Source organism: Osmia lignaria, chromosome 12, assembly GCF_051020975.1.
Source record: "Osmia lignaria lignaria isolate PbOS001 chromosome 12, iyOsmLign1, whole genome shotgun sequence".
Taxonomy (NCBI): domain Eukaryota; kingdom Metazoa; phylum Arthropoda; class Insecta; order Hymenoptera; family Megachilidae; genus Osmia; species Osmia lignaria.
Window position 1 is genome coordinate 5,338,940 of NC_135043.1, and position 15,389 is coordinate 5,354,328.

The 15,389-nt window shown below is 40.6% G+C and overlaps 1 protein-coding gene across 5 annotated transcripts in view; it reads right to left on the reverse strand.

The window, feature by feature from the left end:
• The window catches only part of kcc (solute carrier family 12 member kcc), a 65,606-nt gene that overhangs the window by 37,267 nt on the left and 12,950 nt on the right, over positions 1 to 15,389 (reverse strand). Inside the window, exons 1-2 of one of the 5 annotated variants that reach the window (XM_034321782.2) lie at positions 7,509 to 7,865; positions 4,807 to 5,246 (exon numbers count right to left, since the gene is read on the reverse strand). The exons of 3 other annotated variants lie outside the window; for them this stretch is intronic. In XM_034321782.2, the coding sequence (XP_034177673.1) occupies positions 4,807 to 4,864 (58 nt within the window). In that variant the 5' untranslated portion in view covers positions 4,865 to 5,246; positions 7,509 to 7,865. Of the gene's footprint in view, positions 1 to 4,806; positions 5,410 to 7,508; positions 7,866 to 15,389 lie in introns of those variants that run through there. One more of the 5 variants, XM_076691272.1, reaches the window with a different exon arrangement.

The following is a 15,389-nucleotide window of genomic DNA, read 5'->3' on the forward strand; positions in this document are numbered from 1 at the left end:
CGAGCACGCCTGTCGATGTTTATTAGCTCGTTTGCCGTAATGCGACTGTCAGGGAAGGGGTTGAAGCACGCGATTTCAAAGTAATTGAAGTAACCCTTTGATCGAAGTGTTTGAAGATTCATCTCGATTCGTGTAACCGGCAACTGTTTAATAATCCGCTATAAGTACATAATTACAGGACGCAGCTGAATATAATTTACCAACTGTTCTTCGCTAATTGTTGATTAAAATGTGCGGCTGCGTTAATCGCGTTGCTATTAATTGACCGATGTATTGATTCGTGTTCATTTGAAACATTTTAACTGGAACAGTATATGATATGTAAATTTTCTACTGTTAACGAATTAGAATGCTATTATTGTGTTATAGTAGAAATATGGTTTGATGGACAGTTAGCGTTTAGTTCCATAGTCATTCATGAAGGGAACGTGAAATATCCATCGAGTGGCAGCCCGAATCGGATATCGATGCGTTTCAGGGACCGATATAATCGTAACACAGGGATCATTCGCTGGTTACGTCAGCTGCGACTATCGATTGCAGTTGAATTTAATTAATTTGCCAGCCGTTTATCGGAGCACCGTCGAAATACGCGACGTCGATCATGTATGACTGTTCATTAATCTATCCTCTGTGTTTTGCTCGAAGCGTTCTTCTATCCAAAATTGTTATGATTACGTTTTCGATGCTTGTTCCTCGATTGATCGACGAGACAAAATTTTCTGTGCATTTATTATCATTTTCTTAGGAAAAATTTAAGGAAATTAGGAACGTCTCCTAGTCGTTCAGCATCATAAATTTCCACTGTCAACAAATTAGCATGCAACGTTCACGTCTCGCGAAATCCGACAGGATGCAGATTAGTGTTTGCGAGCGTGAAACTGCATCGACGCGGTCCAATGCACGGCGTTGCATCGGGCTTGTTAGGCTAATAGAGGAGCGAAAATTCAAAGGCAAATACCTTGGCGGAAATTTCTGTCCACCAGACTCGATCGAGCAAATCGTACCACGAAATGGACCTCGTAACGATGCAGCTGTGCTGAAGCGTTTCTGATTTTCGGTGACGAGCAATCTCGAATTTCCACGTTGCTAATAACCTTGGAATATTCATTAATGAACAGAGCGATTAGGATTATCTATCACGGTGACGCGATGCATTTTCAAAAGACAGATATTAATTTAAAGAATTTGAATTTATTTAAAGTTAGAAATTTTATACTTGTCTTTTGATTCCAAAATTTCTAATGGAATTTCTAATGAACCCAGCAATTAGTGCTACCACGTATTACTTTCCTTCCGAGGGAAACAAAAGAAAATATTTTATACAGATTTCCACTGACAAAAGTAGTAAGAATCTCACGTAAAAATAAATGGAAATGAAGAAGGTGAGAGGGTGGAAAAGAAACAGAATCGTCAGAACAAGGAACGAAATGGCGGTAGAAAGTTTTGGTCGTTAACGAACGACCCACTCAGAATCGGGTATATTTCAGCGAGCAGCTTCGAAAAGACTGGCGGTGACACTTGAAATGTCGGCCTCATTATATCGCGGTTTCACAAACGTCACATTGCCAGCCTCGTTCCCTCGGCCTAAAAACCACCCAGTCCTGGGATAAAGTTACGAATTGGTCAGACTGGATGAAAATGGTAAAACCAGGGGGATTTGAAGGAGCTTTTAAGCAGTTAAGCTTCAAATTTCATGTACTTAATGAATGACGCTTAATACTGTTGTACTTGATACTGTTATCAACACCTAGTTGGTAATTCGTCCATCATAAAACGCTTTATATAATTTTTTAAAAAGGAAATTTTTATTCCTAACATTTAGTTTCATCTGGCAATATACTGCTGGTAATCTCGCAAAACATTTGTTGGTCATTTTAATTTACAAGCTATTTCCACGCGAAATTCGTTGTTTCACGAAAAGTTTGAAGCATTACCGAAGCTCGGACAGTGGTTCGCCTTCGAGCCAGTTGGAAATTTCTCTCTGCTGTTTCTATCGTCGTTTCACGAATCTCGGTTCATCATGGCTCGCTGTGCAACTGGGTTATGCAGCCCGTTTCGTTGCAACGCGGGAAGAAGGGGGTGGAAATGAAACGAGGGAAACAGCGCGATTACTGGACTCTCGTTAGAAAAATATTCTCGGCTCGAATGCTACCTCTTTCCGTTTCGTTCCAGCTTAAAAGGATAATTAAAATCTTAAGCGATAGAGAGACGAATGTACTTTCTAATTATTGCTTAATTGAATTGTGTCGTTGAGTAATTCATTTCGGGTAATAAATAGAATAAACGATCTCGGGGTAAAACACTTGTGGTGTTCGATGAAAGCGCGTCTTGAATGAGGACGATCGAAGAAATCGCGAGCGGAAGTCAGAGACTGACGGTTACATTACCGGTCGTACACGTGGCGAGTCGAGTGTCAGAGATTAACTGTCCTACGATATAACATCCATTGTTCTGCCGTGTATTCTGTCATAAAGCGGGAACAGCTGTGGCGAGAAGAAGCGTGTGTGCGGATGTGGAGAAGAGCGGGAAACGGGGATCGGGATTACCGATAAGGTATGGCCGGTCTCGTTCAGAGGAACGTGCAACACGTGGCATCGAGTATCGTCGAATTGAAAATGCTGGGACAATTGCTTGCTCGTTCGAGACTTGATCTAAGTGCCTTGATTCGCGGGAAATCGAAGAGATTGCGCTGAAATTGATCGCGAAATTTGCGAGGATATTGCACCGATACCTCAGTGATACTTCACCGATATATATTACCGACCACCTGCCGTTGTTAATTAAAGATAACGTCGTATCTTGAATAATTTTACGAGTTTCTTACGTTTAATGGAAGCTAAAAACCGAGACAGTTTCGTGCTGTTTTATCGCTTCATCCTTGAAAACAAGCTAAACCTCATAAAACGTGCACGACTATCGGTCATCGTGTGGCTTGCAAAGCTTTAAAGATTAACGATCGACCGATTTAACTTAACTCCGGTTACTTACAGCCGAGAAAACGTATATCTTTTCCACTGGATGCTTTAAGCCATCCCCGCTTTCCTACCTACGAGCCCGTAGATATCGAGAACGAGTAAATCACCGTGCCTCTTGCCAGACTTCACCCAACTCTCTCCACTTTTGTATTTCTCTATTTCCGTGTAAACGCGAAACGTTCAAAGGAAAGCAGTAAAGCTCGAGTACGCGAAATACCTTCGGAACACTCTCCATCAATTTACGTCAACGTGTAAGAGCTTTCCACCCGCTGGAAGATCGATGAAACTTTAACCGGCTTCTTAATTAAAAATTGCAGATTTGTTTCCTAACACCTCGACTTTGATATATAACTTTTATATATTTTATTTTTATTTGCGATATTATAATGCGAAAACAACAACGAGAACAGCAGAGTTCTTATGTACAGGAAACAACATGGAAGGTTGTCATTGACATTCTTCTGCAGTAGAGTAGCATGTACTCTGAATAAGGTGGAGCACTAGCTACGAATGCTTCAAAGACCTCGTTAACTTTCCGTATTTAAATATTAATACATAAATTCTGCGAAATGAATAGACGATTAATATTTCATTCGCCGTATTAAAAAAATATATTAAAAATAGTGGATCAATATTTTGTAGAGGTTTCAAATGAATAAGTAGAATAAACTAACATAAATCGTACCTGAAATTTTCTATCGGACTTGAAGTCTTAATTTAATAAAAATATCGAGAATTTACGATGGAAGTATGATAGAAAAATAAAATTTTAAAAATTCTGTGATAAAATCTTTGTGCAGTAGAAAAATCAGTAGAATAAGCAGACAATGGTCAGCCCTGAGCCGCTTCATTCAACGAAAGTTGAATTTTGTAAAAGTACATTGGAAAAAAGGAAATTTTATCATTTTCCTGAGTCTATGTAAAACTCGTAGACTATAATTTTTGAGTCTAATTTTTCCAGCTACTCGCGAGGAACCAAGACTTTTTTGGCGCCGTGTTGGCACGAAACGCTTCGCGTCAACACGCTCGTGCCGAACAATTCCAAGCGGAAAAATGCTGGCAAGTATTTTTATGCGAAAATTGCACCGTGAAATTTCCTTGTCTTCCGGAAACTTTTTCCGAGGAAGAAACCGAGATTTGAAATAAATGCAAAATTTCCCTGTTCTACGGAAACAACTTTTCAATTTGAAGTTAAATCAAATAGCGCTCGACGAGTAGTAATATTTCAAGAATCAATTACTGTCGTTCATTGTTCAGAAGGTTCCAATGATATGACACTGATATTGGACGTTTATTTTAAGTTGCTGGCCATTTCACAAAGGTTCACTCGATATAGTTGACCCTGCGTCTATCCACGTCAAGCTTGCTTAAAAGCTTTGTACACGATACCGAAACGAAGCTTCTCTAAACTTTCATGCTATTTATCGATGTCGAAGGTAATAAAATAACCTTTGAGGCTAATAATGTGTATCCAAACAAATATTAATAAACCAACATCAAGTTTTTTTCAATATTTAAAATCTGATAACAGACGAAAAGAAAATTATTCATATTTCTAAAAAGATACTTTCACCATTAGAAACTGGTACCATTGAGAGGCTCTCATTGAAAGCTCACAGTTCCAATCAACAGAATTCCACCCACACATTCGAAGGATTTTCCGTGTGGCACAGATCTCTGCAAACGATCGATCGACAATAGCCCCGACGACGTCATTTCCTCGTCTAAGAACGGAAGATCCGACGCGACAATAGAGCGTCGCGAGTGCATCGATCGCGGAATCGGGCCAGTGTCGACAATAGAGAAAAGACTAAACGTGGGTACTTGCCTTCGACCAGCTGTTCTTTCTTCACCAGAAGCAGAGGAATCGCCCCGGAGTTACTCATGGTAGCCAATCTGCTTCTTCTTCCCTTATCTTCGAGCCTTCCTCTCCCGTTTGTTCGCTTCTTCGCTTTTCAAACGCACCACACTGCCACCGGCCTCGATAACATCCAAAATCACTCTATTTCTCGTTCGATCCGCGACAGTTTTCGATTTCCTCGCGAGCGATACGCGAAAACGCTTGTTCACCGATCGGAGAGCTTCTTCTAACTCTGACTCGATGCCTCGATGATACGGATTATGATTTCGAATCAGTTACGAAACTGCGTTGTCGAAATCGTGATAACGAACATGATAAGCTGCCGGTTCGGTACGTTGTCACTTTATAAGATGGATGGTTTTCTTTGCTGATGGATTATAGAGTTTTTAGTTGTTGAACTTTGATGTCTAAAAGAAGGTTCAACGACACTCTGGTTGTACGTTATCTCACTGTGTGAATGAATTTGTAAAAAAAAATTTCCAATTATTTGTTTCATTTCTAACGCGTCTTTAACGACAACCCCAAGCTCCTTCGTTTACGATTCACGGTCTAAATCTATATTTTCTATTCTAGTGAAATTTGATTCAAAGAAAAGGAACGCGATTTTAGTAGCGCGATCAATCAGAAACAGCCGAATCAAAGGGTTAGTATTGGAATAATGAAAAGTTCTTCTCTTACATCGGCTAGAGGAATTGTTCGATCGGATCGTTTCCGGGTGAGACACGAAAGAGGCGTTCCCAAGCTCGTCGAATGGATTTCCGGCTATTTTCGGGAACGTCATCAATCTTCGTTTAGACCGAGTTTGAGAAAAAAAAGCGAACAGCGGGCACGGTGTAACCAAGTGACTAGGTCAATCCTATGCTTTTGCCTTGGCTAATCGACTCTTATTTTCATTCTCCTATGTACACACGACCAATCGATCCCCTTTGAGACAAAAAGGTTTTCATTTGCGTGCGTACGTCACACGTTGGCTAAAAACTTTTCATTCGTGCACACTGTTTCTGGGACAACGAATCAAACTTTCGCAGATTGATCTACATATTTCAAATATGAAATAACTCGTGTACACATCCATCTGGAATTTCTCCCTTTGCGAATCAGAAAAGCTCATTTTCATGAATCTGAACGTAGAATAAGAAAAGAACGTACCAATACGTGAGGGACTGCCGTGTCGTTTCGAATTCTATACGAATCCTTCTTGTAAACTCGCAGATCATTCCAACTCGGTATATAGACAGAACATGCTGCGTATACTTCTACGGTTTGATCATACCGTGTAAACACTGAAACTTCGGTTAAATACAAAGCTACCTTGCGCGGAAAGTTGGGAATCAGGTTTAATCAAAGGCACGTCGGAAGCTTTAATTTCCTTTAACGTGAATCGAAGATAGAGGGAAAGGAATATCGAACAGCATCGTTATTCAACTAATATTGTGATAGATGTGTGTTTAATACGGTTTAATGCGCGATGATCATTCTCGCTGAGGCAGTTAATTAATAATGAAAATGGGATGGTACGCGAAACACACGTGCTTGCGATAAAAAATTAATCCCACGCACAGGATATGGGGAAACTGTGTCATTCGACTGGTTCGACGACGATGTTGTATGATCGATCTTCTAATGTAATTTCGATCGATTTGTAGCAGGTGCGTTTCAAAAAATCCATTCAATTGTACCGGCTGTAAAAAAGGAAATTAGCAATTTGGACCGGAGCCAGAGTCATAATGCGAATAGAGGGAGTTTTGTTGGGAATCAAGTGTTTCGAGGATAGAAAAATTGTGATACTTCGTCGAAACAATCGTGAAATAACGACTGCTGCAGGAACATCTGCTTCGTTACTTCATTTCAACGGACAAGCGTGTACAACGAGCTTTTCTATCGGGTAGAAACACGCGTTCCGAAACAAACGTGCGGAGGAAGCGGGCTGTCGCGTGCAGCTCGTCGTGTGTCTGCCGATAAAATAAATCTAGCAGAGCTAAAAGGAAGAAAGACATTAAAAAAAAAGGTTTCTTCTTCGCTGCTTTAATAGGGGCTTCGCCACGACTCGTTTCACCAGAAGCAAAAATAAAAACACAAGACCGAAAAGGTTATTCTTTTTCATTTTTTAATGGACACTTGTTGAGCACGATTTGTACCCTCTATTAAAAATAATACCCGTTTAAAGAGGCGTTAACGATTCGACGAAATTGAATTCAATTAATTTTGAACGCTGGTAAAAATGTTAAAATAGAGAAGAGTGAAAGGGTTCATCATCTCTCTCGAGCAACGAACGAACCTATTTTCGGAATATTTAGCGGGAACAAAAGCTATCCTGTGTCAAGCAACAAGTCATCGCGACGCCACTTCCGAGCCAATTACTCCGGCTTGTTTTGTTCGAGAATATAGTTAAACCGATTCTAAATTATAACGTTGCATAAATTGTCTCTGAATTTCCCAAAGGTATAATTGAAATTTATAAAACCTATAAAATAAACGAAATTGGCTATTCTCGATGGGGCCAGGTAGACTGATACCCCACCCGGTGGGAGTATCGAACAACCAGAATGAATGAAAAGAAATTCGAAAGAATCGACTAGTCGCGCACAAGTCTCTCCCTGGTAGATCCTCGATCCCGGATGGATCACTGGATTCGAGATCCTGAGATCCCCCAGACCGTGTCAGCTCACCCCCGGTTGAGACTGGATCGATGAAGGCTGCTCCTTGCATCGCACGGTGCCTGGGTCTCCTCGTGTCTCTCCTCCGTTACCACTGTTCTCTTCTTTTCGTAACAACAATTTCTTCGATCTTTCTTACGAGAAAACTATCGATGAAAATCGTTCGAATCCGATCGAATGATAGGAAGCTCGAAATAGAAGACGAAGGGAGATTGATGAAGAAGCGCAGCACCGTCGCGGCTCGCGGTCGAATTCGAACTGGACGCGGGTCGAAGACGCGAGACGAGCAGTCGAATCGCGATTCGAATCGACGTCGTCGACGAACGAACCACCCACTCAGTAGGAGCTAGGGTACGACGACAGGGTGGTCTGACGCGACACGAGCGATGATCGAGGAACGATCGCAGGACAACCCTTAGCCGGCTGCCACCACGGAGACTCACAAGTGGTTTTTCGCGTTCTGTCCCGGGGGTTGATTCGCTCTCCGCCCCGCTCCACCTGCTATCCGCGTTGGGTGCGCACCTACTACTACCCAACGGGTAGCTACCTCTACCACCCACGCGACCTAACCCGTCACCCGCTCAACCACCCCACTGCTACCCTCGCTAACGCCACCTTACCGACCCTCTCTCACCCTCTGCTTTTACTTCTCTCTTTGTTCCAAGGGTTTTACAAGCTGGCCGAGCTAACTTGTGATATTCGTGTTACATATTTCTTTGAACCGTCAATCCTTAAATACTATCACAAGATGCTTCAGACACGCTTTTTCTATTTTTATGGCAGACTTAGGAGTTTGTATCTATTCGAAGTTTTGTTGACGTTTTATAGTTTACTGTCTTTCTCGGTCTCTGTATATTGCACACGCGGTTTTGCATCGAACATACACATTTTCACGCGACCGTTGTTTCTTTCCCGCTCTTGGCTTCATCTGAGATTTCTTTAACCCCTAAGAGTCCCTGTTTTCCTATTTCACTGTCAGTCTGTTTCGCATTTTCCAGTACCTCGTATGTACTTTGGCTGCGATTTCTCTTCCGGAATAACTTTTTCCATATTTGTTTTTGTGCACATATGGATTCGCTACTGATCTCTGTTTACTATTTTTCTATACCTACTGATATTTGCGCAGTATATAATGTTATAAAATCGCGACGCTATGAAAGTGAAAAGAAATAACTTTTTATTATCATCAATGTTATTCGATTATTTTATAATGCTATTAATTGCTGACCTTCGCAACGTTTACCGCGTTGCTTGAACTTCGATCTTCGAAATGTTTAATAGATTGATTGAAGGGAAACGAACGATTCCGATTAACAATTTAAAGAACGCTCTATCTTTAGATACAACCATGCCCTACTTTTTATTTAAATAGCACCACTAAGTGACCTCGAGGATTGCCCCATGAAAATTTGATCAAACGTCCGACATAGGATGGTTGTAAAACGACGAAACTTTCACCGTTTCCTCGTTTTCACACTTTCGTCGAAGTAATTCGCTTTAAGCATCATCCAATAAAACTGATTTGAAAATCAGGACCATTCAAGGGAGATCCTCGTGATGTATTAAAATTATGATTTTCTATACCGAGAGATGGTCCCGTTTCTCCGTTCACCCTTCATTTCAGCTGCATCCAAAGCGTCGAGTGTTTAGATGGGCAACCACCTGGGGGCATTGGTGGCTGTTAGCTAATGACCATAGTAATCGAGGTCAGTTACACGAAATTAGGGAGAACAAAGTTCCCAGAGGACCGGGCAAGAATAGAAGGGGTGCTTTGTGTGGTTGAACAAGTTGCGAAATTTAACTATATCAAAGTAGCGGAAATGCAGAAAATTTACTATCATGTTAAACAGGAGAAATTTAATCATCAAAGCTAAACAAACACAAAAATTTAGTTATTAAAATTGAATATATGGTAGATGGTTTTTGTTCTCTATTCGCAAACATTTCGTGGCTATTTCAGACGTTTCGAACGAACCACGAGATTAGACAGGATTCAAGGCATCCATAACACTCGAGCCACGCGAACAAGCCCGTTATTCGAGAGATGCAACAAGACAACTGCTTTGAATGGTAGACACATTGCTCGAGCCTTGTTAACCGAGAGACGCTAGTTCGTGCGGTTACAAGTGCATCTAACTGTTTGCACCTAGTCTCTAGACGGGCTTTGTTCCATTATCAACGCACAAATCATACCATTTTGTTCGCCAAAAGCTCGGCAGACAAGAAGAATACCAGTCGCGTATCGCAAAGAAGTAGAGAAATCAAATAATTCTTAAATTCGACCGCGAGATCTTCATTTTCCATCCGCCTCCATTACCGACGCTTCGAACTTCCGCTTGAAAATTGGAACGAGCCGTGATATTTGCATCTCTTAATTGAAGGAATACGAAATCGAGGCTTCGAAGAAACTTGAAGGATCAAAAACCAGGAAGGATCGATTTTACCCAACCTCCGTTCCCATTCATCGTTTCAAGCAAACTGATCTTCGAGTCAAACACAGACATAGTTCAATTCCACGAACACAGAGGATCGAGCGAACCAGAAACAAGACCAACAAGACGTTCTTTTGCTAGACCACCTTTCCAAACGAGATCTCGAACGATCGGTGGTCGATGTCTTTGGAAATTCGACTTAAAAGCTTCCTGTGCTCTACAAACAACCCGCCCCGTATGTTTCACTGGGCAAATGAAAAAGAAAAGCACACAAGTCTTTACGAGCAACACGTATAAAGTGACACGTACAAATATCACGTATGCTGAATTAAAACGTGATAACGTTTACGTCATATTTCAATAAAGGGTGTTTAATCGCGATCGATGTTAAATCGGTGTTCTTTTAAATTCAGCTCATGGATTAGAAGAGCAATAACGATGAAATACGTGATTCTTATCGTTTCCTGATGATTAAATCGAGCAACGTTTTTCATCTCGCGTTTTTACACCGAAAAGTAGCAGAGTTTAGATCAATTTCCACGAAAGGCGCCTCAACGAGCCGAGCGATGAAACGCGGAAAAAAGCACCGGATCGAAACTGTTTATTTTCATTTCCGCCTGGACAAACAGCGGATCCCTTTATCATCGAATCCTCTTACGAGTTTCAACTTTGGAATACAGTTTTCAAACTACGCTTCGTTTCGTCCTTTGTTCAACGACACGCTGGAACTTCTCGTTTCGTTGTCGTTCGATTTCAAAAGCGTTCCTTTCAACATCGGTATCTCGAATTTTCACGATCCTTTTTCAGTTTACAGTTTTTCGCAATCCCGCGAGATATAAAAGCACGATTGTCCTCTGTCAATTTTCTTTTTTTCTCTCTCTCCCTCTGTACTTTGGCGAGAATCTCCCCGTGAACGACAATTCAATTTTAATATCAAAGGAACATCGAAGCGGTGGGCAACGACGAGCAGACTTCCAGACTTCTGTCCGAGAGGAAAGTTTCCCAGGCTCCCGCAAAAAACTCCGGAGTGGCAAGTTCGACAAGTGTTTGGACATTATTGAGACGAAATTCCGAGCGGAAAATTGAAAAAGTATTGAGGAAAAGAAGAGCGTGCCATTTCGGTTCGAGGTCTTTGTTCGGGAACGTTAAAATTGAAAAATTTCTTTTTTCTACCGCGTTAACATTTCCATGATAAATTATATTTAAATTGCCATGAGATTATTTAATCACCCACTTTAAATACTTTACAATTGCAATTTGAAATAGGTCAGTCTGTGGTTCTGAACGATAGAACAATTAATTGCTTCGTTTTTATTTCGATACCAAGGTCCCAGATAAAACTGCGGTTATAAATCATGTCACAGCTTATTGATTTCCAGTGGTGGGGGTATTTTTCATATTTCTCATTAAATGTAAGTAGGTAACAAGGTTTCTATACTTCCTCAAATATGTAAATAACGTGGTGTCCGCAATGTTAAAAGGATTTCGACGAAACAATGAAATTCTCCCTATCGTGGCACGTGTAGCTAAGAATTAAACAACTAAATTCGGTCCAATTGAATGTACGACAACGGTTCGTTAATGAAAACACGCCCGACCTTTTGTCTCTACTGTGGGAGCGTAGCGAGCATAATATTTGTACGTCGAGTGTGGGTGGTTTGAAAAATGACCTGTATAGCCGAAAGCTCGTGTAAATTCGTGTTTGTACATAGGTTGAAAGGTTTTTGGAAATTGCTCGTACTCGTTGACGTTTGTAGAGAGAATTGAAATAGGTTCACCGAAATTTCATTTATTTCCAAGAGACTTAATTAATCAAATATTCGTCATGTAAAGTACCAAGAATAAGTAGGTCGCTCTATCTATGAATACTTTTAAAAATATTCATTCTGAAAGTAAAATATACATAGACTAATCCAGATGGGGTTGAAGTTCAACTGAAATATTCTAAACTTTCGAATAAAAAGAATCGCGCTTTTCTAAATGAATGAAAATCATTCCATTACCGGTGATGGAATTCCTCTGTTCAACGCATACTTTCAATATTGACCAGATTCGACTTAAGAAACGAAGAATAGCCGAAGCTAATCCTCCATTACCCTTCAAACGTCGTCTGCTCGATAAATACATAATAAACCTTTCAACCCGTTGACTATTCCATGATTAATTAACATTTTATAACGCGCTTTTATCGCTACGTAGCCAGTGAAAAATTGCGAGGATTTAATTTTCGAAGATGAATTATCTCTCGTTACCAACAATTTATAAGCTTTTTTTGTAACCGTTACGATTGCAAAGGGGTTTCATTAAAACACCAGTCCAGTCAGTCTATCCAGCGGAAACGGCGTCCTTTCTCGCGGTCGTAAAGCTCCACTAACGTTTCATTAAAACTTCACTGCGAAAGCGGCGGAGTCGTGAATTTAATTAGGACAATTACACCGGCCGTCAGAAGATCCGTTACAGTTTACTTGCTACACTCTGGCTACAGTCGTTTCCCTCGTTCGCCTTAAATCTCACTCCGATCGTTCAACGACTTTGTTTTACAGCCCCGAATCAAATCAAGCTGATTCATAATTCGCAAGAACGATTCGAATCACTTTGACGTAGAATAGAGTTGCCCGCGTTAATTATTTTGAACGGTGCGATTTAGACTGGTTGACAAAAAGAAGAGCGGAAAGCGTGCGTTTTAAGTAGGAGGAAGCAGGGTGTGGCAGAGCCACCCTGACCGATAACGTCTTGTCGTGACGTTGCGCTAAGGCCCTGAACTGGATCGAGGTTCATTGTCTGTGACCTTACTTCGCCTGCTGTGCAGCCTTATTCATAAATGCAGGGCTCTCGATTGTTAACTGGCGCCAGGCATGCGATCCATCCACTCTCCTTGCACCCTTCTCTCTCCCTTCGTACATTGCCGAGGGGTTGCACGGACATCGTGGCACGCACACACACGTCGACGCTGGTGTTCCTTGAAGAAACGCGAGACGACCTTAACACCGGCTGTAATTTGAATCAATCGAATCTGATCCTTGAAATTTGCTTAGATGACTTCTGTGATATCCTTTCGCAAGCAACTTTTTCATTTTTAAAATAACTGAAATCGAAGCGAATCTTCGGAATTTCCTTTGAAAATTTCTAGATACCCCTCTTCGATCAACTTGTGGAGTTTGGGATGAATGAAATTGTTAGAATCGGGGTAAGTTCTTCGGATTTTCCTTTATGCGAACAATTCACAATTTTTCAAATACTCGAAGTCGATCCAAGATTTTAGAATTTCGCTTTTGAATACCTTTTCGCGAATAGAGTCGCGTTCTTGGAATTAGCTATGATAGTTTCTAAATATCTTATCACCGACAACACATGATTTTCCAAACGACTATATTCACAATCACGCTAGAAGATATAAAGCGTGATAAGATAGGAAGGCTGAAATTATCAAATCCCGGAACTCATTAACAATTCAAAATATAATCCAAAGATTGTACGGCAAGCAAATGACGATTAACTGTAAAAATGTTATATGATCCTTGAATAAACAATTTCTTTGGAGACTTTCAATATTCATGATATCAACAGATAGCCACAGTGACAACAGATCAAAGATTAAAATAAAATGAATTTCGCTATCGGAGTTGACGTAAAACGGCGCATTTTTCTAGCTGAGCCGATATTTTCATCGAAATACGACAATCGGTGCGGCGTGACATTTAAAAAAAATTCAAAATCACACAATCCGTTGTGCGAACAACACAAAGCATACTGTCCGTTGTTTCGAGGAGTTGGATTAGCCAGTTCGATATTTCACTGGTATAAAACGTGACACGATGCAATCGGGGCATTCTCTAAAACGAACAAACGAAAATCCCAGTCAAAAGGGGATGAAAAAAATCTGAACAATTATTGTTAAGGACCCGGCACTGTATGCGATATAAAAAGCCATATAAAAAATATTCCAGCAAATCGATCCGAGGCCTGAAAAAGCTTCCTTATCTAACCCTATCTCTCCAAACTATCTGCACAACGACTGCTCGCACCCCTACACGGCTGATTACTTTCGATTCCGCTCATTCAAGGCTGCAACCCTCTCGGACAATCAATATTTCCCAGGTGCAAAGGGACAAAGCAGCCGAGTAATAAGGAAAGGAAAGTGTGAAGAGATCAAGACACAGATTATCCTCTCCGCGGATTTACTCTATTAGAATAACGATTAGGATTCGACGTTTGTTACAGAGCCAATTACCGCTGCAAAGGATCGTTCGATAACGAAACGTCCAGCACGAAGGTCTAGGATAGAAATTGCGTGTTACGATTCAGTTAACGGTCGAGGTTCTGTGTTCAGGAACAGAACAGCTTGAACAAGGTCGTAGACAATGAACTTCGATCATTAGATTTCCTAACTAACACGTTACTCGATTCTATTTGATTTGGATCTTTCAAATTTCTTGAATTCGATCTATGGATTAGAATCGATGGAATTGATTAGAATCATCGTAGCCTATCTGTTCCTGATGATTTAATAATTATCGTGCATTGTGTTATTGAGTTTCCATCAGGAATCCACGAGGAAGGTCGACGAGATTAAACTCGTTAGTGAAGCTTAATAGAGTCGCAGCGGGTTCATCTGGTCGAGATTTTCGTGAGAAGTCCTTGAAGCTCGGTCAACCCCGATACACCTTCGGGAATCTTATTTATAAACCTGTAACCTTTAAAATTTTAACCTGCTTCATGGCTAAAGGACCAATTTCGAATCGACATTTACGGCGTCAACTCGGAAACTCGGATAACAATAAAATCTTTATCTGACATGAGTTCACGAATTCCCTAAATGCTTTCGACCCTCTTATCCTTTCTAAAGCCATCGCTGGTCATCCGGTTTATCAGATCGTGTAGGATCCCGTGGAAATACGGAATCAGGCTACCGGAAATCGAAGCTAAGATGATCCATACATTCGTAGCCATCTCTTCTTATCCGCCAAATCATTGTTACCCCTTTTTCTTATTAGACACGAGATACGAAATTTTCTAAATTTTATTTGAAATTTAAGTTAAACGGATTCATTCGAAAATTAAACAAACGTTTTACAACTAAATCTACTTCCAAAGCTATTCAAAGAATTATTTCCAGCAGAAAATCCTCGGGAACTTTATCGCATGAATTAGAACGACAAACTTTTCCAATTTCACGTGACAAAAAATAGAGACTGAAATAGATCACTGTTCGTCGAATTTATCGTTGCAACAAATGTGATTTTTCGTTTTACAAAACCTTCACCCTGTAAAAAAGCCTAAAACTAGATTTCAAGCGTTTCTTATCGGTCGTAGTAGAATCAACGGAAATTGACGTCGGAGAAACCGCTTCGAATCGGTTCTGACAAATGACAAATCGATCGGAATTCCTAAGCAGAAAGATGGGTATCTCCGTGCGAAATCATAGTCATACATTATTCGTCCTCTTTCTTTTTATCCTTTT